Genomic DNA, 25,865 nt, shown 5'->3' with positions numbered 1-25,865 from the left:
GAAATTAAACCATCAAGTGATAGATTTTAAACAAATACATGTCTGTCATTGAACAACCCCATGCCATGATTAGATAGTGAAAAAACAGACCAATCTCTTTCATAATTTCTTCAAACAATAAAAGCTAATTTATCGACATTTCTGAAAATGGATATAGAGCGTGAAGTTTTTAACTCATACAGCTTGGGTGGTTATCAGGTTGAGGGGTGCATACCTTAAATTATTTGGATGGGATACAGGCTTTATAAATGATGAATGGATTCTTCCTTATGTAGCTGCTTACAGAAGTTGACCAACAATTGTTATTGTGCAGACATCGATAGAGTCCTTTTTAGTGAGCGGCCATGTTTTAAATACACTTCAGTTTGTTTCTTACTGGAACTCAGGCTTCTGTGTACCTGCTTAAACATAACAGAAATCAAACTGTGCAGGTGAGAATGAAGCAAATATCTCTAAAATAGTGAAGGCTGCTAATAATGGCCAGAATGGAGTGAACAGAATGGTATCAAACGCATGGTTTTCATGTGTTTAATACCATTCCATGAACTCCATTCCAGACATTATTAGGAGCCATCCTCCCCTCAGCAGCCTCCACTGCAGTCTAAAAGTAGTACTATGGTGACGACTTGTCTCAGTTCTGCTCAAAATGTATTCAATGTCAACCAGTTTTGTAACAAGAAGTGTCAAAAGTTGAGTAGTCAATAAAAAGCTAAGATATTGAATACATAGAATGGTTACATGTGAATTACTGTACACAGATAGTAGGCAGGACAAAGAGCGTTACACACATTCAATTGTTAACTTAACACTGGTGCAGCAGCTCAAACATAAAATGCAGATTCAATTTTTTTTAAATTATCATCAGAGAATTTAAAACAGGCAGGCAATAATGACTCGAAAGTCAAACATTAAACTACTTTTTTATTATATTTAAACTACATTAGAACAGCATGAACTTTGAACTTACCCTGGCTCTATCTATTGCATTCTCAGTGTCACCAGATCACAAACCTCTGACATAAATGCCTGTCAATTGTAATCCAAACCTGACAAAACCATGGGACTCCACTTTTGACACCTGAATAAGTTTGTCTCTTTGCGCCTATGAGAGATCTGAAGCCTTTGACCCTCCTCTCTGCACAACATACTTGTGTCTGAGCGTTGTAATTGCATGGTTCCTGCATCATAACATATCTCCCTTCCCAGTCAGATCCAAGCCTGATAAAGTTCCTTTGGGAGAAGAAGTTCAGGCTTTATGAGGAGAATGTGGATTTCAAAGTATCTTGCCCCATAAGTGAATATGTTGTTTGACGTGTCTTTTGTCGTGTTGTTTTCAAGTGACAACATTAGACTGCGGTGGAATGTATATCATCTCTGCAGTTCATGTAAAGCGGTGATTCAGGATAGCTTAGAAATGATTTTAATGAACAAATGAATGTGAACATTTTTATTTCAGAATCTAGACATACTCCATATGTTAGAGCACACTATAAAGGAGGATAATGACACCAAGATGTTGTCTGTATCATGTACAGTTCACAGGTTCTAGGTGTCACTTTCTGACCTTAGTTCCTTTGTTTTGTCTTTGTTTTAGTATGGTCAGGGCGTGAGTTGGGGTGGGCAGTCTATGTTTCTTTTTTCTATAATTTTGGATTTCTGTGTTTGGCCTGGTATGGTTCTCAATCAGAGGCAGCTGTCAATCGTTGTCCCTGATTGAGAACCATACTTAGGTAGCCTGGTTTCACCTTTGAGTTGTGGGTGATTATTTTCTGTTCTGTGTTTTTCTTCACTGTACAGGACTGTTCATTTGTTGTTTTTTCCAGTGTTCAGTTGTTTCATTAAAGAATATGAACACTACCACGCTGTGCATTGGTCCTCCTCTTCTTCCACCCATGATGAGCGTTACAATAAGGTCTTACAGGAGGCATGTAAAATGGCCACTTTCATCGTGATTTTCAAAAAAATGGTTTGTGATACAAATGTAAAAAGCATGTTAACCCTCCTTTCGCTGAAGTTTCTATGCGAGATCTGCCAAAACAATCTCTTTGCAAGATCACCCTCGCTGGCTTGGAATTGCCCACTGAACAACCCTGACCTAGATCCTCCCGTCTCTCCTATAATTTTCCTATTACTCTATCTGATCTAAAAACATGTTCATGCACTTTTTACAGCTCTTTAAATCACTGAGTGTGAGTTTTAATATTGTTTGAAAACTTGAAAATCGTCCTGGATTGATTCCCCTCTTCCCCTGGAGTCAAACTCACCACTTCCTGCCGCCACGGCTCAAAAAAGCATATTCTCCGTTGACGTTACCTCAGCAGTGCCGGCCTGTAACTGACCCTCTTTTCTTTTGTCTTCCATGGTTTCCTCTGTCCTCCCTATTTCATTATCTCTGTGGCCAAAGCATTAAACGGACTGGCCACAACCTCATGACTAACGCTAGCAGACAGAACCTCATGTGTTTCTCCTGACTATTGTGTGTGATGTCACTGACAGCAGTGGTCATGCTGATCACCATTCTGCTCTTTTCTTTTGAACACACTTCCTTCACCACTATTGGCAATTGAGGAGTCACAGATTCAAGACTGAACTATAGCTGAGAAGTTGAACTTGTTCAACGAATCAGTTGACTGAAACTTTCAGTGAAAAAGTCAAGTTACCAGACAGAAATACGGTAAACAAATCTCTTCCTGATGTTTTAACTTGAATATTTAATTGCATTCGTCACATGCTTCGTAAACAACAGGTTTAGACTAACAGTGAAATGCTTACTTACGGCCCTTCCCAACAATGCAGAGAGAAAGAAAATAGAGAAATAATAGAAAAGTAAAATACTTAATAATAAATACATAATGAGTAACAATAACTTGCCTATATACATGGGGGGCAGTACTGAGCTGTCGGGAGCTTCATGAAATGGGTTTCCATGGCCGAGAAGCCTAAGATCACCATGCTCAATGCCAACCATCGGCTGGAGTGGTGTAAAGGTCGCCGCCATTGGACTGTGGAGGAGTGGAAACGCGTTCTCTGGAGTGATGAATCACGTTTCACCATCTGGCAGTCTAACGGACAAATCTGGGTTTGGCGGATGCCAGGAGAACGCTACCTGCCCCAATGCATAGTGCCAACTGTAAAGTTTGGTGGAAAGGGAATAATGGTCTGGAGCTATGCCCCTTAGCTCCATGGTTTGGGCTAGGCCCCTTAGCTCCAGTGAAGCGAAATCTTAACGATACAGCATTCAATGACTTTCTAGATGATTCTGTGCTTCCAACTTTGTGGCAACAGTTCAGGAGAGGCCCTTTCCTGTTTCAGCATGAAAATGCCCCCGTGCACAAAACGAGGTCCATACAGAAATGGTTTGTCGAGATCGGTGTGGAAGAACTTGACTGGCCTACACAGAGCCCGGACCTTAACCCCATCAAACACCTTTGGGATGTATTGGAACACTGACTGCGAGCCAGGCCTAATCAGTGCTCGACCTCACTAATGCTCTTGCGGCTGCATGGAAGCAAGTCCCCGCAGCAATATTCCATCATCATCTAGTGGAAAGCCTTCCCAGCAGAGTGGTGGCTGTTATAGCAGCAATGGGGGGACCAACCACATATTATTGCCCATAATTTTGCAATGAGTTACCACATACTTTTGGTCATGTACTGTGTGTACATATAACTAGCAATATTATGCCAGATAAAAACTGTAGTAGCAACGCATATGATGAGCCAAAAAGTTTGTGCAAAAAGGGTCAATGCGGATAGTCAGGGTAGCTATTTGGTTAACTATTTAGCAAACAATTTAGCAGTCTTATGGCTTGGGGGCAGAAGCTGAATATGTGGATGTTGCCAGGAACAACCTTGATTTCCTCAACAACATTTAGTTGAAGACAGTGCCTCCCTGTGGTATCTTAAGTTATGGAGGAAAGAAAATGTCCACCATCTGTGAACAGGTTCTTCTGCACCCTGCCCACAGTGTTACCTGTCTGACTTGATATGCTATTCCAACTATTTGCTGTTAGCTAGCCTGCCAGCTTAGTGGAGTCTGTCACTAGCACAGTCAGTGTTGTCAGCTCAGCTATCCCCATTGTCTGTGCCTCGACCTGGGTTGGGCAAAACTAAACATGGCGGTGTTCGCCTTAACAATCTCACTAGGATAAGGACCTCCTCCATTCCTGTCATTATTGAAAGAGATCGTGATACCTCACATCTCAAAATAGGGCTACTTAATGTTAGATCCCTTACTTCAAAGGCAATTATAGTCAATGAACTAATCACTGATCATAATATTGATGTGATTGGCTTGACTGAAACATGGCTTAAGCCTGATGAATTTACTGTGTTAAATGAGGCCTCACCTCCTGGTTACACTAGTGACCATATCCCCCGTGCATCCCGCAAATGCGGAGGTGTTGCTAACATTTACAATACAAAAAAAAATGACGTTTTCGTCTTTTGAGCTTCTAGTCATGAAATCTATGCAGCCTACTCAATCACTTTTTATAGCTACTGTTTACAGGCCTCCTGGGCCATATACAGCGTTCCTCATTGAGTACCATGAAATCCTATCGGACCTTGTAGTCATGGCAGATAATATTCTCATTTTCGGTGACTTTAATATTCACATGGAAAAGTCCACAGGCCCACTCCAAAAGGCTTTCGGAGCCATCATCGACTCAGTGGGTTTTGTCCAATATGTCTCTGGACCTACTCACTGTCACAGTCATACTCTGGACCTAGTTTTGTCCCATGGAATAAATGTTGTGGATCTTAATGTTTTTCCTCATAATCCTGGACTATCGGACCACCATTTTATTACGTTTGCAATTGCAACAAATAATCTGCTCAGATCCCAACCAATGAGCATCAAAAGTCATGCTATAAATTCACAGACAACACAAAGATTTCTTGATGCCCTTCCAGACTCCCTCTGCCTACCCAAGGAAGTCAGAGGACAAAAATCAGTTAACCACCTAACTGAGGAACTCAGTTTAACCTTGCGCAATACCCTAGATGCAGTTGCACCCCTAAAAACTAAAAACATTTCTCATAAGAAATTAGCTCCCTGGTATACAGAAAATACCCGAGCTCTGAAGCAAGCTTCCATAAAATTGGAACGGAAATGGCGCCACACCAAACTGGAAGTCTTCAGACTAGCTTGGAAAGACCGTGCATTATCGAAGAGCCCTCACTGCTGCTCGATCATCCTATTTTTCCAACTTAATTGAGGAAAATAAGAACAATCCAAAATGTATTTTTGATACTGTTGCAAAGCTAACTAAAAAGCAGCATTCCCCAAGTGAGGATGGCTTTCACTTCAGCAGTAATAAATTCATGAACTTTGAGGAAAAGATCATGATTATTAGAAAGCAAATTACGGACTCCTCTTTAAATCTGCGTATTCCTTCAAAGCTCAGTTGTCCTGAGTCTACACAACTCTGCCAGGACCTAGGATCAAGAGAGACACTCAAGTGTTTTAGTACTATATCTCTTGACACAATGATGAAAATAATCATGGCCTCTAAACCTTCAAGCTGCATACTGGACCCTATTCCAACTAAACTACTGAAAGAGCTGCTTCCTGTGCTTGGCCCTCCTATGTTGAACATAATAAACGGCTCTCTATCCACCGGATGTGTACCAAACTCACTAAAAGTGTCAGTAATAAAGCCTCTCTTGAAAAAGCCAAACCTTGACCCAGAAAATATAAAAAACTATTGGCCTATACCGAATTTTCCATTCCTCTCAAAAAATTTAGAAAAGGCTGTTGTGCAGCAACTCACTGCCTTCCTGAAGACAAACAATGTATACGAAGTGCTTCAGTCCGGTTTTAGACCCCATCATTGCACTGAGACTGCACTTGTGAAGGTGGTAAATTACCTTTTAATGGCATCAGACCGAGGCTCTGCATCTGTCCTCGTGCTCCTAGACCTTAGTGCTGCTTTTGATACCATCGATCACCACATTCTTTTGGAGAGATTGGAAACCCAAATTGGTCTAGATCTAAACCTGGCCTGGTTTAGATCTTATCTGTCGGAAAGATATCAGTTTGTCTCTGTGAATGGTTTGTCCTCTGCATCTAACCCTATTACAGGGACTGAGTCACTGGCTTACTGGTGTTCTTTCATGCCGTCCCTAGGAGGGGTGCGTCACTTGAGTGGGTTGAGTCACTGATGTGATCTCCCCCCCCCCCCCCCCCCCCCCCCCTTGGGTTGTGCCGTGGCGGAGATCTTTGTGGGCTATACTCTGCCTTGTCTCAGGATGGTAAGTTGGTGCTTGAAGATATCCCTCTAGTGGTGTGGGGGCTGTGCTTTGGCATAGTGGGTGGGGTTATATCCTTCCTGTTTGGCCCTGTCCGGGGGTATCATCGGATGGGGCCACAGTGTCTCCTGACCCCTCCTGTCTCAGTCTCCAGTATTTATGCTGCTGTAGTTGATGTGTCGGGGGGCTAGGATCAATTTGTTATATCTGGAGTACTTCTCCTGTCTTATCAGGTGTCCTGTGTGAATTTAAGTATGCTCTCTCTAATTCTCTCTTTCTCTCTGTCTTTCTCTCTCTCTCAGAGGACCTGAGCCCTAGGACCATGCCTCAGGACTACCTGGCATGATGACTCCTTGCTGTCCCCAGTCCACCTGGCCATCCCGCTGCTCCAGTTTCAACTGTTCTGCCTGCGGCTATGGAATCCTGACCTGTTCACCGGACGTGCTACCTGTCCCAGACCTATTATTTGACCATGCTGGTAATTTATGAACATTTGAACATCTTGGCCATGTTCTGTTATAATCTCCACCCGGCACAGCCAGAAGAGGACTGGCCACCCCTCATAGCCTGGTTCCTCTCTAGGTTTCTTCCTAGGTTTTGGCCTTTCTAGGGAGTTTTCCCTAGCCAACGTGCTTCAACACCTGCAATGCTTGCTGTTTGGGGTTTTAGGCTGGGTTTCTGTACAGCACTTTGAGATATCAGCTGATGTACGAAGGGCTATATAAAAAAAAATGATTTGATTTGATACTATTACTCTATGAACTGTAAAAGTCCCCGTAAAGGCCCCATGTAATGAAGGGCCTCACCTTTAATCAACAGTCATCCCTTCATAGGCACATACATGGTGTGAGGGAAAGACTGTGGCCCCAATGCGATCAAATAGGCAAGTCGCACTGCAGGTTCACTACTTACAACCACTTTACAGATAATACTTTTACCTGTGTCTGTGTTGGAGATGGAGAAGTGGGAATGATAACAGGTGTAGGTGCAGCCACAGCAGCAGGACTCACTGTCGGGGCCTTCTCCACTATTATAGGGGACTCATCTAGCTTCAGGTCCAATATGGATTCATAAATATTCTCAGTGTCCTCTTTCGATTCGTCCTCAGGCTCCACACTAGATTTCTCATTTTCTCCCTCCTCCAGTTCCAGAGGACATTCCGGCTCTTTCAGAGGTTCCTGATGGGGAATCCCGCCACCGGTGACCTCGGCATCAGGAATGAGGGACCTCTCCACTGGGATGGCCTGGGAGGGCCGTTGGAGGGGGTCAGCTGGGCTGAAGCTGGGGGCTCGGGGGTTCAGGGAGAGAGGCTCCTCCACCGACAGGGAAGAGCCGAAGAGCACACCGGAACTCAGGCTTAATTGCTTCTTGTGTTTGGCACTATTGTTGGCTTGAGGCGAGGGCACTGTTAAGGGGACCTCAAGGGCAACGGTGGAGTGAAGGCCCGGCAGAGAGTCGTTCAGCTCGCCGCTCTTCAATGCCCTGGGAGACGGGTCGTGGAATTCTAAGGGTACGCCAAATGTGGACATGCGGTGCTCAGTCTTCTGATGTCTCTTCGGGGAGCGGAGACGGATAGTCACCTCATCTCCTGCCCTCGTTTCTGCCCGGTCTGGTACGGAGTGCTTTGGGACTGGGACTGGCACTGGCACCGGCCCAGGAACCGGGACCAAATCGGGACTGGGTGGGTCAGCAAAGTCCAGCGGGGATGGGAACTCTGCGGGGAGCTCCTTGACGTATTTAGCAGGTATATAGAAAGGCCTTGCTTGCTCGTTCTTCCTCACGTGCCACCAGTGGTCGTTGGTCTTGGCCAGCAGGATGTATCGTTCGTTGGGCTTGATGGACACCAGGCCCCCGTCACGGCCTGTGTACTCGTACTCAAACTCTACCAGCACCAGCCCCATGTTGCACACCAAGGAGGACATTGTGGCAGCGTGGTGGCCGTGGCAGTGTCTGTTGTGGCCACACCCCCTCTCTTTCCCCAAGGACGGTCAAGGCTCCACTGCAGCCCTCCTAAAGGGAACAAAAAAATATAAAAATTGGTTCAATACATTACTCATACTTTACAAAGGTATTGCATTACCTTACTGTTCTATGTTCTGTACATATACAGTTGAAGTCGAAAGTTTACATACACCTTAGCCAAAAACATTTAAACTTAGTTTTTCACAATTTCTGACATTTAATCCTAGTAAAAATTCCCTGTTTTAGGTCCGTTAGGATCACCACTTTATTTTAAGAATGTGAAATGTCAGAATAATAGTAGAAAGAATTATTTATTTCAGCTTTTATTGCTTTCATCACATTCCCAGTGGGTCAGAAGTTTAAATACACTCAATTAGTATTTGGTAGCATTGCCTGTAAATTGTTTAACTTGGGTCAAACGTTATGGGTAGCCTTCCACAGGCTTCCCACAATAAGTTGGGTGAATTTTGGTCCATTCCTCCTGACAGAACTGGTGTAACTGAGTCAGGTTTGTAGGCCTCCTTGCTCGCACACGCTTTTTCAGTTCTGCCCACAAATATTCTATCGGATTGAGGTCAGGGCTTTGTGATGGCCACTCCAATACCTTGACTTTCTTGTCCTGAAGCCATTTTGCCACGACTTTGGAAGTATTCTTGGGGTCATTGTCCATTTGGAAGACCCATTTGCGACCAAGCTTTTAACTGATGTCTTGAGATTTTGCTTCAATATATCCACATAATTTTACTTCCTCATGATGCCATCTATTTGGTGAAGTGCACCAGTCCCTCCTGTAAAAAAGCACCCCCACAACATGATGCTGTGCTTCACTGTTGGGATGTTCTTCGGCTTGCAAGCCTCCCCCTTTTTCCTCCAAACATAATGATGGTCATTATGGCCAAACAGTTCCATTTTTGTTTCATCAGACCAGAGGACATTTCTCCAAAAGTACGATATTTGTCCCCATGTGCAGTTGCAAACCGTAGTCTGGCTTTTTTTATGGCGGTCTTGGAGCAGTGGCCTCTTCCTTGCTGAGCGGCCTTTCAGGTCATGTTGATATAGGACTCGTTTTACTGTGGATATAGACACTTTTGTACCTGTTTTCGCCAGCATCGTCACAAGGTCATTTGCTGTTGTTCTGGGATTGATTTGCACTTTTCGCAAATCAATCATCTCTAGTTCATCTCCAGGAGACAGAACCCGTCTCCTTCCGAGCGGTATGACGGCTGCGTGGTCCCGTGGTGTTTATACTTGCGTACTATTGTTTGTACAGATGAACGTGGTACCTTCAGGCGTTTGGAAATTGCTCCCAAGGATGAACCAGACTTGTGAAGGTCTACAATTGTTTTCTGGGGTCTTGGCTGATTCATTTTGATTTCCCATGATGTCAAGCAAAGAGGCACTGTGTTTGATGGTAGGCCGTGAAATACATCCACAGGTACAACTCCAATTGACTCAAATTATGTCAATTAGCCTATCAGAAGTTTCTAAAGCCATGACATAATTTTCTGGAATTTTCCAAGTTGTTTAAAAACACAATAACTGGAATTGTGACACAGTGAATTATAAATTAAATAATCTGTCTGTAAACAATTGTTGGAAAAATTACTTGTGTCATGCACAAAGTAGATGTCCTAACCGACTTGCCAAAACTATAGTTTGTTAACAAGAAATGTGTGGAGTGGTTGAAAAACTAGTTTTAATGACTCCAACCTAAGTGTATGTAAACATCCGACTTCAACTGTACATCTTCACATTTTTAAATATACATATTCATATTGCAGTACACATGATTTTGTCACTATCAAATGGTATATCTGTATATGTGAATGTGTACGTTAGGTCATTTCAGTTGAAGCACCAACACTACAGAATATGTTCAGCAAACACGTCAGATCTCTCGATGGCCACGACCCACACGTCCATTGTCAACAGATAATGTTTAACTTCAAAGATTACCCAGCTGCCAAGTGGTCACACACACACTACCAGTAGATATAATAGTCAACCCCCTATAGCTCTATATCATGACAACACTGCTTGTGACACATCTGGACATCTGTCAATCCAGCAAATGTGGAAATGACCTGTCATGATAATGCTGTTCTCCATTTAGAAGTTTCATATAAGTCCTTTAAGGAAGTTGGGTGGAATGCATTTGATTTGGTTGATATGCATGTCCATTTTAGGGCTTAAAATGTACTGTTTCAAGCCCTAAAATGGACATGTGTTATGTCATGAAAAAAGCAGAACATGTCATATGTTCCCTTTTAGCTTTCTGACTATGCATGTCATCAGATTGTGTTAGCCTGTTAAGCTAAACCCTAGGTATTATCTTGGGGAGCCAATGCAAGTGTTCAGGTCTCTGGCAAGCGTCGTCACCTCTTGTTGCACTAACTAACTATTTTGGTAGAGTATAATGTCATTTGGTAGAGGATGATATTTTCATGGTGTTTTTCATGGTCATTGTAAATATTACAGATTTTCCCTGACTGGTGAAAAATCACAGCACCGGATGCCTTTCCTAAGCTTTAAACATCCTATAAATACCTTGTCTCTCCTCTCCTCTCCTCTGCGTGTTTGTCTGTCCCAGTCAATCATTTGGCTAACCCTTATTTTCAGGATTTTAATGAATATCTGCATTGTTTGATTTGCGAGTGTGACAGTTCAGTGGTAGTTCCTTCCTCTCTTTGGGCTGGCTGGGCTAGGTCATACACAAAGAGAGAAGCAGGAAAAAGTAGTGTTGTTCTCAGCAACATGCCAAAATATATCATAACACCGACCAGTCCGTGGCAGGCCAGACATTATGAAACAGGATGTGCTCGCGATGGAAATCGTTCCTCATCACAGATCTGGGAGCAGCATACCCTACACAAATCCCCTTTACTAACTGTAATCCTTAGGGGTCAAAACTGACCTTAGATCAGCTGAAAGGTCACATGCATGCACATACAATGCATGCCCACACATGTGCATAAACAGACCTCACCTCACACACAATAGGAAAATTCCACATCCATTTTGACATCATAGCCTGTTTTGGTCTTGTTTAAAAAGTGAGAACGAGTTGACCTCTCTCCTCAATGCCAATTTAGAGCAGTCAAAAGATGTTGACATAGAAACCAAGTGAACCCTCTTTGTCTCACATCTTGAGAATATCACACAGACACACACCCACACACATATATGTCTCTCTTATCTCAGACCACAACGCTAAACCACACACTGTCTACCACTCAAGGAAACACAACTCTATTTAACCTATGGGAAAGGGTGGTATTTGCCTATTTCAACACTGAAAATGAAAATACATTGCATTTGTATGCTTGTTCTATGTTTTTATATCAGTATTCTCAATTGCAGGTAGATTGAACGGCTTTCTTTATTATTACTAATGACTGATTCTGCATAATGCTTGCCATTGTGTGCAGGCCCAAATACCAGTAGTCAAACACAATGGCAGTGTATTTTAACACTACATAGCATACAGCATGTTCTTGTACAGGTGTATCCTCTCAATAGATTTGTCTTATGCACCAACTTCTCTTAGAACAACACAGTGCAGCTTGAGCAATTCCCATAGACAAGTAGTAGAACAGCCCACAGAGCACGTCTGCTAATGCTACAACGTGTCTGGCTTGTATTTCTGGCCTAACCTGATTCTACTACGTGATCAGATGTGCTCACTGCTCAGGTAATTAACCAGTGACGAAGGACTGACAATTAAAAATAACTCTGGGGAGGGAGAGGGGACAAGGCAGGGCTAGTCATGTGATATATCCTTTCTGTGTCTGTCGCTGCAGTGGGAAGAAAGAGGGATGAGAGATTGAGAGAACTTAGAGAAAGAGAAAATGAGAGAAAGAGGGTTTAGAGATAAAGAGAGAGAGGGGAGAAAGATAGAGAAGGGGAAAAGAGAAAAAAATCTGGCCAGCTCCCTTTATCCCTCTCTGCTTTGTTTACACTGTAAACACTGGCCCCTTCCAGCTCCACCTCTGCATGTAACCTGTAAGCCACTCCCATCATTCACTCCAACCTAACAACAAAACTGGTTAACAGACTGGATGACATATTAGGTGGGACTCCAGTGCAAGGCAGTGCATTTCAATTGAATAACCTACACCATTCCATAGTCATTTTTAGGCCTTGGGGATGTTTTGTGGATTATCTGTTCAGAATCAGACCTACATCTGTAGCAGCCGAGCCATCCTCCCTATATCACTGACAACCTGCTCCAGCATGCCCGAATAGCAGAGTGGGTCCTCTGCAGAGGGCAGAACCACCACAGCCTGAGAGAGCAGAGGGTGGAGACAGAGAGAGCGGAACAGCCCAGCCACCGCTTCTACACTGAATAGAGGGAGGGAGTTGGCCCACCGGAATGGCAATCCTGTGGTTTACCAAAGGAACAGAAACCCAAGAAGGGAGCGCCTAACCCGGCTCCAGAGATAAAGCCACACAAACTCTCAGTGCCAAGCTCACTGCTCATGTATCCATATCTCCTAACATGACATAACAAATAGGGCTTTGTGAAAATGCAGAGTTTCATAGGATTGAACTAGGGCGCTTCTTGTAGAGAAAAGTAACCTGTTTGACGACTTGATAACATTTCAGTGACTCCCTCCCAGAAAGGGAGAAGAATGATCGATATGCTCAATGCAGTGATTCATCATGTCAGTGCAAGTCAGAAAAGAGTGCCCGTCCCAGCAAACTTTTTCTGGGTCTCAAAACGTTCCCAAAATGCTTATAAAATGTTTTCAGAACAGATTCTGTACATTGTTCTTGCCTTTCACTGTACCATTTCAATCACACACATGCATTTATTTCTTACAATGCACAATGTTTTCATAACTTTATCACGTGTGATTGTAGACTTTTTGTGTTCAGAAAGTGTCTGTTGTAGCATGAATGTCTTATTATTGGCTCAAAATAACAAATACAGTATCTAACACTCAACGAACATCCTTGCTGGGTTGGTATCTATGCTGTTGAGGAACACCCTCCAACTCAAAAAGGCTGATGAAAAGAGAGAACAATTGGAGGAGGCAGATCCCATTCAGCCTGTGTTTAAATACGGAAACCTCTCTTTTTCCTCTGGTTGGGCTCCCTTTGACCTCGCTCAGTGTCTCTGGTTCCTGGCCGGATGTCTAGGATGGAAAAGAGTAAGGCTGCGCTGCTAAGCTTACCCCTGCAAATATGGGACACCTCTGAACTGTGGCGCTCCACACTCCCAGGCCTCGACATTAAACCTTGTTACAAATTTAGCACTGCTCTCTATTCTCTGATTTTGTTAACCTTTCAAATAAGGCTATGCTGAGCTCAAGGCAGAACAATGACACATAATCTTAGAGCTTTAAGGATTCAGGAGAAAAGCAGTGATGGTGGTTAATGCAACCACATGAAATGGGTGGCTGAGTGGGTAGAGCGTTGGGCCAGTAACTGAAAGGTTGCTAGAATCCCTGAGCTGACAAGGTAAAAATCTGTTGTTCTTCCCCTGAACAAGGCAGTTAACCCACTGTTCCCAGGCTGTCATTGTAAATAAGAATTTGTTCTTAACTGACTTGCCTAGTTAAATAAATAAAAGTAGTCACATAACCACTATGAACCAATGGTTCATTTCTGCTATTCAAAAATGAACCAAAACACCTGAACAAGGTGATGTTGGTTTGTGAGACCACAGAAGTGTCTCAATAGGAGGGAGGGTGGACTTGCTGGAATGTGTCCTGCACAGATGTAGGATCTATATTGTCGCAGCAAATTAATCCTGCAGCAACAGGACTTGAAAGTATAGTCCATAATGTTGCTTTTGATCGGTGGTTATGGTGTTAGCAGGCCAAAAGTAGGTTACATGAAAAGTCTGATACTGTTAAAACAACACTATGTGAGAGTGTGTGTTTTCAGTGAATGTATGTAAAGCTCATCTGCATTTCCTGCGGTGCAGGAACACTCTCATCAACAAAAAAGGGATCTAATTAAGATCCTACACCTGTATGTGTATAACCGAGCCCACGGCACCACCCTCTTTCCCTCCACACCCACCCCAACCAGGCTTGGGCAGGAATGTAGTGTGAGTGCTCCAGGGACACATACACTCAATATGTTCCTGTCCTGTAAACACACCCAACAACACACTCAAAACAGAGAAAGAGAGGAATATAAAGGGCCACCCATACTATCTCTGAATGTATGGCTGTCATAAAATCAAATGCTGAGATTAGCCACAGAAAGCAATGAAAAACTAAACCCGAAGGTGAAGGTTTAGATATGAATATGAATCATGACCACTGGGGTGTTGACCAAACACCACAAGATCATTCTCAGAGATCAACACGTGACACAATCGTAATTTTCCTGAGTGATTCGCATGTGACAGAATCACAACAACATCCATGGTGAACATTCACCCTTTCACTAAGTATGTGATTGGTCAAACACAGACAACAACAGCCAAACAGCAGTCACACACTGGGCATCTAGCGTTAAACTTGTGTTGTTTTCATACATTCGAATAAGAGCCCTCGCTCCTGGCTTGTTAAATAAAGGTCCTACTTCCCTACAGAACCCTCAAACAACATTTCTGCCATGGCAAAAAAAACAAAAAAAACATACACTTCTCAGTAACAAGGTGTGATAAGGTACAACAATCACAATATAAATAAGTCTATTAAAAGGTTTTTGCAGAAAATGTACCTGGAGCAAGAGGACAGCAAAACCATCCTATAGCCTGTGTTCCCAGCTCCCACGGTTTCTTCAGCAGAGTCCCAGATCTCACGAACAGGTTGCTCTGTTCTGTCTTTCACTCTTTTCTTCTCACTGACCCCCCCTGCCCTCTCCTTCTTCTTCCTCTGGCCGGCCTCCACTCCCCTCCTCCGCTTTCTGTCTTTTCACCTGGGGCTGAAAGGTTCCAGCTCTGGTTGGAGGAGCTATGGGCAGTGTGTGTGTGTGAGAGAGAGAATGTGTGTGTGTGTGTGTGTGTTTGTGTGCGTGCGCGTGTGTGTGTGTGTGTGTGTGTGTGTGTGTGTGTGTGTGTGTGTGTGAGTGAGTGCTCTTTGTGTGTGTGCCGGTCGCAGCTTGCCTGCCTCTTCTGTCTGCATTCATTTCCTGTTCCCCGCTTCAGAGAAGTGAGAGGCAGAGCGACAGGAAGAAAGAGTGAGACAGAGAGAGAGAGAGAGAGAACAAACACCATTGTAAATACAACCCATATGTATGTTTATTTATTTTCCCTTTTGTACTTTAACTATTTGCACATCGTTACACACTGTATATAGACATAATATAACATTTGACATTTCTTTATTCTTTTGGAACTTCTGTGAGTGTAAGGTTTACTGTTAATTTGTATTGTTTATTTCACTTTTGTTTATTATCTACTTCACTTGCTTTGGCAAAGTTAACATACAGTGCCTTGCGAAAGTATTCGGCCCCCTTGAACTTTGCGACCTTTTGCCTCATTTCAGGTTCAAACATAAAGATATAAAACTGTATTTTTTTGTGAAGAATCAACAACAAGTGGGACACAATCATGAAGTGGAACGACATTTATTGGATATTTCAGAATTTTTTAACAAATCAAAAACTGAAAACTTGGGCGTGCAAAATTATTCAGCCCCCTTAAGTTAATACTTTGTAGCGCCACCTTTTGCTGCGATTACAGCTGTAAGTCGCTTGGGGTATGTCTATCAGTTTTGCACATCGAGAGACTGAAATTTTTTCCCATTCCTCCTTGCAAAGCTCGAGCTCAGTGAGGTTGGATGGAGAGCATTTGTGAACAGCAGTTTTCAGTTCTTTCCACAGATTCTCGATTGGATTCAGGTCTGGACTTTGACTTGGCCATTCTAACACCTGGATATGTTTATTTTTGAACCATTCCTTTGTAGATTTTGCTTTATGTTTTGGATCATTGTCTTGTTGGAAGACAAATCTCCGTCCCAGTCTCAGGTCTTTTGCAGACTCCATCAGGTTTTCTTCCAGAATGGTCCTGTATTTGGCTCCATCCATCTTCCCATCAATTTTAACCATCTTCCCTGTCCCTGCTGAAGAAAAGCAGGCCCAAACCATGATGCTGCCACCACCATGTTTGACAGTGGGGATGGTGTGTTCAGGGTGATGAGCTGTGTTGCTTTTATGCCAAACATAACGTTTTGCATTGTTGCCAAAAAGTTCAATTTTGGTTTCATCTGACCAGAGCACCTTCTTCCACATGGTTGGTGTGTCTCCCAGGTGGCTTGTGGCAAACTTTAAACGACACTTTTTATGGATATCTTTAAGAAATGGCTTTCTTCTTGCCACTCTTCCATAAAGGCCAGATTTGTGCAATATACAACTGATTGTTGTCCTATGGACAGAGTCTCCCACCTCAGCTGTAGATCTCTGCAGTTCATCCAGAGTGATCATGGGCCTCTTGGCTGCATCTCTGATCAGTCTTCTCCTTGTATGAGCTGAAAGTTTAGAGGGACGGCCAGGTCTTGGTAGATTTGCAGTGGTCTGATACTCCTTCCATTTCAATATTATTGCTTGCACAGTGCTCCTTGGGATGTTTAAAGCTTGGGAAATCTTTTTGTATCAAAATCCGGCTTTAAACTTCTTCACAACAGTATCCCGGACCTGCCTGGTGTGTTCCTTGTTCTTCATGATGCTCTCTGCGCTTTTAACGGACCTCTGAGACTATCACAGTGCAGGTGCATTTATACGGAGACTTGATTACACACAGGTGGATTGTATTTATCATCATTAGTCATTTAGGTCAACATTGGATCATTCAGAGATCCTCACTGAACTTCTGGAGAGAGTTTGCTGCACTGAAAGTAAAGGGGCTGAATAATTTTGCACGCCCAATTTTTCAGTTTTTGATTTGTTAAAAAAGTTTGAAATATCCAATAAATGTCGTTCCACTTCATGATTGTGTCCCACTTGTTGTTGATTCTTCACAAAAAAAATACAGTTTTATATCTTTATGTTTGAAGCCTGAAATGTGGCAAAAGGTCGCAAAGTTCAAGGGGGCCGAATACTTTCGCAAGGCACTGTATGTGTCCCATACCAATAAAGCCCTTAAATTGAATTGAAATTGAGAGAGAGAGCGAGAGAGAGAGAGAGAGAGAGAGAGAGAGAGAGAGAGAGAGAGAGAGAGAGAGAGAGAGACAGAGACAGAGACAGAGAGACAGACAGAAAGAGAGAGATAGAACACTAGTTGGGGGTCTATGTGTGGGCATTACGAGGGCAGCTAGTCTCTCATTCACAGGTCTTTGAAAGATTCTGATGAATCGATAGAGGAAGCCATATGACTGGCTGCAATGAGCTATTATCGACAACAGCATTTAAATGATTGAAAAATGGCAAAGTTGATTTGGTAAAAATTATTTTAGGATGTAGACAAAAGGGAGGTAGTTGTCTTAATAAAGTTGTAGAGTGAGGGCTAAAAAGCATTAAACAACAGATTTTGTCTATCCAATAAGTTGTATAATGATAAGTTATTAATAATGAAATTCTGTGTGAGTTGGCAAAACAGAAACACCCTTTTAAATGCCCCATTTTATCCTAGGGGAAACATGAAGTGTGTGAGCCAAATAAAGTGATTTGGGTTAAAAGTTAACATATAATGTAGCCAACTTAGTTTTTTTCCCTGTGGGAGGCAGCAAAAATCATGTAAAAAAGTATTCTGCATCATCTGACTGAGTTCGCATTGTGTGCATAGCTGCGGGAAGTAGGGGCAATGGAGAAAAACATGTTTTTATTTCAGAAAAATATATTATTTCACAAAAGTGGTGCACTCACTCGAGCCTTTAATAGTCCCAAACGAATTCCAGCAGCTATGGTTGTGTGACATCAGACTAGGCAGTGTAGTAAGACACATGACTAATGGACAAGAGACTATACACACACAGTCAGCGACTCTGGCTTGATGACTGGGATGCCCATCAAAAATAGAAACCTTGCAGATAGACCATAGAGCTAAAAAATTATAAATGTAGTTTCCAGGGGTGAAATGAATTCATACCAACCAACGACTCACACCCATAAGGGCTCTGTTGGAACCGCCATAGAACCGCTATCATTCCGTTTTTATTTACTATTGAAGGGCGCATTGGCGCCATCTATTGGCCGTTTTTGTCATCGCATGAAAGTGGTCCATGATGACGTCGATGAACGAAACAGTAACAAATGTATCAAGCAAACAAGCTTCCTCTAAAAACTGCAACAATATCACCCCTGTAAGCTCCTTTATGCCTTGCTAAGCATTAGTCTTGTAGCTAGTTAAGTAAAAGCAGAATATTGTTGTATGTTAGCAACTATGTATTTATTCTTTCTGTAATTAACTGAGTCGATGTTTATATAAACAATACCTTTCTGCAAGATGCTAGCTAGCTAGTCTGTCTAGCAAGTAACTGTCTGTTTTGATTAATGTTAGCGTAGCTCCATCATGGAGATTGTACTGAAATTATGTTTAAGCAAAGCATTGTTTTTCCAAGGTAATGTTTTCACAGTTCACAAATTTGACATTTCGCAAACTTTTGTGGATTTTATTGGGGTTAGCTGACTCTAACTATTAAGAAACACAGTGAGGACAGAGCAGGTATATTTTTCCACAGTTTCACAACTGCTAGATTTAACACATAAATATGCCAACTTTGATTAATTATTTCTCAATTCTGCTTTTAGATACCAGTGTCATATGTCAACAATCCTTCCTCTGAAGGACTATTCTATGGATCACATTTTGTGAAAATCACCAAAATATTGGTTTCTCTGGGTTTTGTGAGGAATTACTATTTCACCCTAGCCAAAACCTCCCTCCTTAGGTAACATCATCCACTCCCTCCATGTCTCCTTCCTACATGATATCTTCCCCATCCTCACTCATTTCCTACTGTTAGACTATTCCTCCAACTCCATTATCCTTTTCCCCCTCTCACCCAGACCACATCCTTATTCTTCCTATCAACACTTGCTATAATTATCCTCCCTCTCACAAAGATAAAATCCTTGCATGAAATGGCTTCAAAGATAAGCAGGCAATATCGCTTTTTCTCATAATATACTTTTTGATGGCAAGTGTCTAATGAATTGTGCACCTTATGTATAGTTCTGTTCTCTTGAATTTTGTTCTCAACAAAGATAAGCTTCGCCTCTTCCCATCTGTCTTCACCAATGATGTACACTACATGACTCAAAGTATGTGTACACCTGCTCGTCAACACATCTCTTTCCAAAATCATGGGCATTAATATGGATTTGGTACCTTTGCTGCTATTACAGCCTCTATTACAGCTATTACAGCTTTCCCTTATATGTTGGAACATTCCTGCAGGGACTTGCTTCCATTCAGGCACAAGAGCATTAGTGAGGTCGGGCACTGATGTTGGGCGATTAGGCCTGGCTCGCAGTCAGCGTTCCAATTCATCCCAAATGTGTTTAATGGGGTTGAGGTCAGGGCTCTGTGCAGGCCAGTCAAGTTCTTCCACACTGATCTCGACAAATATTTTCTGTATGGACCTCGCTTTGTGCACGGAGGCATTGTCATGGTGAAACAGGAAAGGGCCTTCCCCAAACTGTTGCCACAAAGTTGGAAGCACAGAATCATTGGGCTTCACTCACCTCATTATTTCTTTACTGTTTTCAGTGTTCCACGTGTGACCCCTGCCATTCATGACTGGACAATTAGTAAATAATTGCACATGAAGTTGCACAATGTTTACTTTGTTTTAATTTTGAAAGCAGAGGCTGTTGTAGCCAACACCAGAGGGCGATATAGGCTTAATCGACCGGACGTGAAATATCTGGTATGTCTGCGGAACTTTATATCCCATGATTCCTTTTTCCGTCTTCCTCTTTCCCTTTAGCAGCAATGTCTAAGAGAGGTAAGAGACTTGCTAAGAAAAATCCACATTCATCTACCCGTTTGCAGAATGTCTAACATAGGAACATAATGTTATTTGGATAATGGACGATTTATGAATAATTGTCATTCATATTGGCTTGAAAATATGAAGTACTGATCATTGTTAAGAGGGATGATTTTAGGCGCTTGTTACCGAAGCCATGTTTGCTGTTATTTAGCTGATTAGCTTTTGCGTGTTAGCTAAAATACATGAATTGGTGAGCTTATTTTCTAATCCGTTTCACGTATAAGCACAGTTGCCATTCCAGTACAATGTCCAACAAATGAGTGGCAGGTGAACTACTTATTTGAGAGTGTTATAGTCAGTGCGTGGTAGCATAGCGTCTGACTAAAAGCAAGGCATGACTCCAAATCATGGACACCGCTGAAGCCCTAGGCTGACTAGCTACTGTAGCTACGTGTGCAGTGTAAGCAATGATTTCCCGGCTAGCCAAGTTGAGCCATGGTGTATTGTTTTTAAATTTTAAAAAGGGGGACTTCCCCCAAAACATCAACCAAAGGCACTGATTCCATATGTGATAGAACGTTATTTTCCTTGCTAACTAGCTAGTTTCCTCCAACTCTTCTCCCAGGCCATGCAAGTAATTGCTAACTAGCTAGCTTACATTAACAGCAGTCTACTCACAACTAGCTGGACAATTGCCACTGCAAGCTACCCTAGTGGTGTGCATTAGACAAGGGGTAGAACTGTCAACATGGGCTGCCTTTTTGTAGTGCAAGCAGTAATGTTAGCCAGTGTTAAATTACTTCTAATCTTGAGGCCTTTTGGTTTGGTTGTGTGGTGACTTTTGTTCCATGCCCCCCACATAGTGCTGTGGCTGCATGTTCTTGGCAGTAGTTTAAATCTGAAAAGAAAATAACGAAATGTGAAGTTGAACCCCTTTCAAAAAGCACTTGCTTTGTCTGGTCAGTAGCTGGGTGAGTTGTCGAAGAAGGGTATAGTAATCATCACTGGTGGGTGAGATGGCAGTCACCTATACTGAACAATCTCAATCCGTGATGGAACAACTTAGATAATATTTGCTTGATTTAAGCAGTGTGCTTTCAGTCTCTGCACCATGCAAAGTTTACTTCAATGGAATCTCTTCTCTTAAGGACGTGGTGGGTCATCTGGGGCGAAGTTTCGCATCTCGCTGGGTCTCCCAGTGGGCGCCGTCATAAACTGCGCTGACAACACAGGTATGTTACATTCAGATCTGTTAGAATATATATATATATATATAACCTTCAAAAAGCACTTGCTTTGTCTGGTCAATAGCTCTGCGAGTTGTCGAAAGGGTATAGAAAGCTCATCACTGTGGGTGAGATGGCAGTCTCATTTTGGCTGAGCAGTCTCAATCAGTGATGGAACATGTCATGTATTTCAACCTTGTTTTGAAATGGCCTACAACAGGGGTGTCAAAGTCAAATGGACGGAGGGCCAAATAAAAAAATCAGCTACAAGACGAGGGCCGGACTGTTCGAATGTTCATTGAAAAATTTTTAAATGACGCATATAGTCTAGTGAACCTAATTGAACCTACTGAAAACCTAACAAATATATTACAATATGATCAGATAAATAAAGCAATATTTTCTTATGGCTCTGTCAGTAATCTTTAATTTTCAACAGACACAAAAGACAAATTTCCTTTATATAAATATCCCCATAACATGAACATTAAATGAAAGAAACCGGTATTCAAGGCACCATCAGTAGACTATATTTTCTATTTTAGCAAAAGTGGGCTAAATTTACTTCAAAGAAAAAACAATAATAGCAATTTTCTATCATCCACTCAACTGAAATATTTTTAAAATATAATTGGATTGAAATACAAAAAAATAAAGTGCAAAAATCTATTAATCAAAAACAACACTTTGTTTAAGGAGAAGTAACATGCAGTGAAAACAAATATTAAATTTTAACTTTTAAACTTGAACTGAGTAAAAACTCTAAATATGTGATTGCACAGTAATGTTCACTTGTTTGAGGTTGAGGGTGATACTTGGTGGTGTCCCATCTTTTCCACAAGTTCATCAATGTTCGGGGTAAGGCTCTGAGCTGAAGAAATCCTCAGAATTGAGTGGAGGTGTTCAGCAGTAAGTCGACTTCTGTGTGATGTTTTGTTCAGGTTCATCAAAGAAAACAGTTGTTCACACAGGTATGTGCTGCCAAACATAGACAACGTTTGAGCAGCCTGGATGCGCAGCTGGGGCATTGTGCCGGGGAGGAAACGGGCGAACTCCGCAGCACCCACTGCCGCATATTTTGCCCTCAGTGCATCATTGCATTGGAGGTCAATCAACTCCATTTGGAGGTTTGGTGGTGAGCTTTCCACGTCAACAGCAAATGGGTTACCGAGCAGTTCCAACCTGCTTTTTTGTGCTTCAAAGTCAGCAAATCGGCGTCGAAAGTCAGCGGCAAGCATACCTATTTTATCAGCCAACTGTGTGCTCGGGAACGCACTGGTAGAGAGCTTCTCTTTCATGGTCTGGCAGCTGGGAAAGTGGCTCAAATTTTCTTTCCGCATCTGCGTCTCCCACAGAGTCAGTTTGGTTTTAAATGCCTTCACTGTACTGTACATATCAGAGATGACACGATCCCGACCCTGCAGCTGCAAGTTTATTGCATTCAGATGACTCGTAATGTCACACAGAAAAGCCATTTCACACAGAAACATTTCGTCTCGGAGTTGTGTTGTGTCTTTCCCTTTGCTGTCCAAGAACAGACAAATCTCCTCACGAAGCTCGAAACATCTTTGAAGCACCTTTCCCTGGCTTAGCCATCGCACCTCTGTGTGATAAGGCAAATCACCATGCTCCGTTTCTAACTCCGTCAGAAATGCCTTGAACTGGCGGTGATTCAAACCTTTGGCTCTGATAAAGTTAACTGTGCGCGTGATGATGCTCATTACATGCTCCATTTTCAAGGCTTTACCGCACAACGCTTCCTGGTGTATGATACAATGATAAGCTGTCAGCTCACCTGTCGCGTTTTCCTCTTGCATCTTTTCCCGTATCTTCGCCACCAGTCCGCTCCTGTGTCCACACATCGCAGGTGCTCCGTCGGTTGTCAAACCCACGAGTTTTTCCCAAGGCAGCTCCATCTCATTTACACATCTTGACACCTCTTCATACAAATCATGCCCCGTAGTTGTGCCATGCATAGGACGTAAAGCCAAAAACTCCTCTGTCACGCTTAGGTTGGAGTCCACTCCGCGGATGAAAATTGACAACTGGGCAATGTCAGAAATGTCGGTGCTCTCATCCACAGCCAAGGAATATGCAATAAAATCTTTTCCCTTTTTCACAAGCTGCTCTTTTAGATTGATGGACAACTGGTCTACTCTCTCGGCAATGGTGTTTCTGCTCAGACTCACATTTAAAAAGAGTTGCCTTTTTTCTGGGCAAACTTCGTCACAAACTTTAATCATGCAGTTTTTGATGAAATCCCCCTCCGTAAATGGCCGGGCTGATTTAGCGATCTCTTCTGCCAAAATAAAACTGGCCTTGACAGCAGCCTGGCCTTGTGATTTGGCTTTTTTGAACAGAGCCTGTCGAGATTTGAGGCCTCGTTTTAATTCCTCTGCCTTTTGTAGCCTTTGTTCCATGTCCATATTCTTGTTTTTGTCCGCGTGTTTCGTTTCATAATGTCGTCTCAGATTATACTCTTTCAGTACCGCCACACTTTCTCCACACAGAAGACACACAGGTTTTCCAGCTACCTTCGTGAACATATACTCCGACTCCCACCTTGTTTGAAACCCCCGGTTCTCAGTATCCACCTTCCGTTTTGCCATTTTTGATGGGTATCTGAAAGTTAATTTTACTGTGATGCTGACGACTGCTGTGCCAATAAATATTGAAATGAAGCAGCCTACTGCTCGGTGCGTCACCTTTGCATTGTGGGAAATGTAGTATTGGTGCGTGTAAAAGATCTGCGGGCTGCCGGCTTGCTGCGGGCCGGTTCTAATAATAAATCAAGATCATCCCAGGGGCCGTAAAAAACCTTCTTGCGGGCCGGATGTGGCCCGCGGGCCTTGACTCTGACATATGTGGCCTACAAGGATCTGTACCTAGAATCAAGCCTGGGCAGTGGAACCATCTCCAACCTGTCATATATTCACCATCTTCCCCCTTTCTCACCAGGTGCTAAGAACCTGTACATCATCTCTGTCAAGGGCATCAAGGGACGTTTGAACCGTCTGCCCGCTGCTGGTGTGGGTGACATGGTCATGGCCACTGTCAAGAAAGGCAAACCAGAACTCAGAAAAAAGGGTGAGTGTTCTGCATTCTGTATTCAATTACTAGAATAGGATGAACTGGGACTAGCTAATCAAGAGATTATGGTGGTTTGCTAATGGTGGTTGGCATAGTAATTTGATTGGTCTTTAAAATGACTTTTTCAGTACAGTAGTAGTCCCAGACCAATTGTTTAACTGAATGGTGAAAATCAACAGTGTAGCGATGTGAGTTATGTCAGGTTGCTGGATTCTGATAGTCTTCCTCTTTCCTACAGTGCATCCTGCGGTTGTGATACGGCAGCGGAAGTCGTATCGGCGAAAGGATGGCGTGTTTCTCTACTTTGAAGACAATGCGGGGGTCATAGTGAATGTCAAAGGAGAAATGAAAGGTGAGTTGGGATTTTGAGTATTTGGTCCCCCATCCCAGGTCATGAAGGTTCTTCATAAGGATGTTTTTGGTTGGGTTTCTTTGGGTGCTTTTCAAATTCTGGATGTGGATTTTGAGTACTAAATTTTATTTTCTAATATTTTGTTGCGAATTATAAATGACACCCCTTCATAAAGCACTTGCTTTGTCTGGTCAGTAGCTCGGTGAGTTGTCGAAGAAGGGGATAGTAAGATCATCACTGTGGGTGAGATGGCAGTCTCATTTTGGCTGACCAATCTCAATCAGTGATGAAACATTTGTTCACTGGATAGTGGTCATCCTTTTGAATACATTTAGATATAGTGAAATAATGGCGGCAGTGTGATTCTCTACCTTTCTCCTGGAAGTGTGTACGTCCTCACTCAGTCGTTGATTTAAAAACATTGGATTGGTATGCACACCTGTCCATTCCTTTCAAGTTCACTTGGGGAGATGGGTAGAGAGTCTCACTGCTATGTATCATATTTTGATTTTACAATGCCAAGTGGGGTTATTTTCTAGGTAACATTATAGGAATTGACCTTGAAAAGGTAGTGAGTGAACTGTTCGTCAACAACCAAAGTAAAGTGTGGATGTTCAAATCAAGACGATACAGTCAAATTGAGTCTAGTTTTCTTGTGGATGCATAGCTCCATAACTATGTTTTTGTTCACATTGTAAGTGGCAGGTCTGCAGAGAGTGACATGTTACTGCTCTGATGCAAGGCCAAAGGCATCTTGTCCACTATTTTATCTCATTTTTGTTGTGGGTTAAATTTGTCTTCTGTGTCACAGGTTCGGCCATCACAGGACCGGTGGCCAAGGAATGTGCAGACCTGTGGCCCAGGATTGCTTCAAATGCTGGCAGCATAGCGTGATCCTTGACCCTGGCTTGTTGTTTTCAATAAAACCCGTTGTAAAGTCAGTGTCCTGTTTGCAAAATCCCAACGCAGTGTCAAACTACACAGTATCTACTGTATACATCTGTTAGTCTCACTGGGTGTACGAACAGGAGCACATTCAACAATATTAACACAGCTATTCTTTTTTTTCTTTTTACCTTTTATTTATCTAGGCAAGTCAGTTAAGAACAAATTGATATTTTACAATGACTGCCTACCCCGGCCAAACCCT

General features: G+C 42.6%; 2 protein-coding genes across 3 annotated transcripts in view; one reads left to right on the top strand and one right to left on the bottom strand.

Moving 5' to 3' along the window:
- Window positions 1–15,124, bottom strand: part of LOC139421289 (rho GTPase-activating protein 27-like) — a 35,527-nt gene extending 20,403 nt beyond the window's left edge. For both annotated transcript variants that reach the window (XM_071172020.1, XM_071172021.1), the window contains exons 1-2: window positions 14,895–15,124; window positions 7,190–8,261 (exon numbers count right to left, since the gene is read on the bottom strand). In XM_071172020.1, coding sequence (XP_071028121.1) covers window positions 7,190–8,173 — 984 coding nt within the window. In that variant the 5' untranslated portion in view covers window positions 8,174–8,261; window positions 14,895–15,124. The remainder of the gene's footprint in view (window positions 1–7,189; window positions 8,262–14,894) is intronic.
- Window positions 15,125–19,989: 4,865 nt separating this feature from the next.
- LOC139421303 (large ribosomal subunit protein uL14) lies at window positions 19,990–25,656 on the top strand. Its single transcript, XM_071172052.1, has 5 exons — window positions 19,990–20,059; window positions 21,196–21,279; window positions 24,232–24,360; window positions 24,602–24,715; window positions 25,527–25,656. The coding sequence occupies exons 1-5, from the start codon at window positions 20,047–20,049 to the stop codon at window positions 25,607–25,609; spliced, it is 423 nt and encodes a 140-aa protein (XP_071028153.1). The 5' UTR covers window positions 19,990–20,046; the 3' UTR covers window positions 25,610–25,656.
- Window positions 25,657–25,865: the final 209 nt, after the last annotated feature.

The sequence above is a fragment of the Oncorhynchus clarkii genome, chromosome 12 (genome assembly GCF_045791955.1).
Source record: "Oncorhynchus clarkii lewisi isolate Uvic-CL-2024 chromosome 12, UVic_Ocla_1.0, whole genome shotgun sequence".
Lineage (NCBI taxonomy): Eukaryota > Metazoa > Chordata > Actinopteri > Salmoniformes > Salmonidae > Oncorhynchus > Oncorhynchus clarkii.
Note: the sequence above shows the minus strand (reverse complement) of the source record. Positions and strands in the feature narration are given on the sequence as shown.

Coding starts and splice junctions, on each gene's coding strand:
- LOC139421303 (XM_071172052.1), top strand. Junction 21,280..24,231: donor AAACTGCGCTGACAACACAG/GTATGTTACATT, acceptor CTTTCTCACCAG/GTGCTAAGAACCTGTACATC. Junction 24,361..24,601: donor ACCAGAACTCAGAAAAAAGG/GTGAGTGTTCTG, acceptor TCTTTCCTACAG/TGCATCCTGCGGTTGTGATA.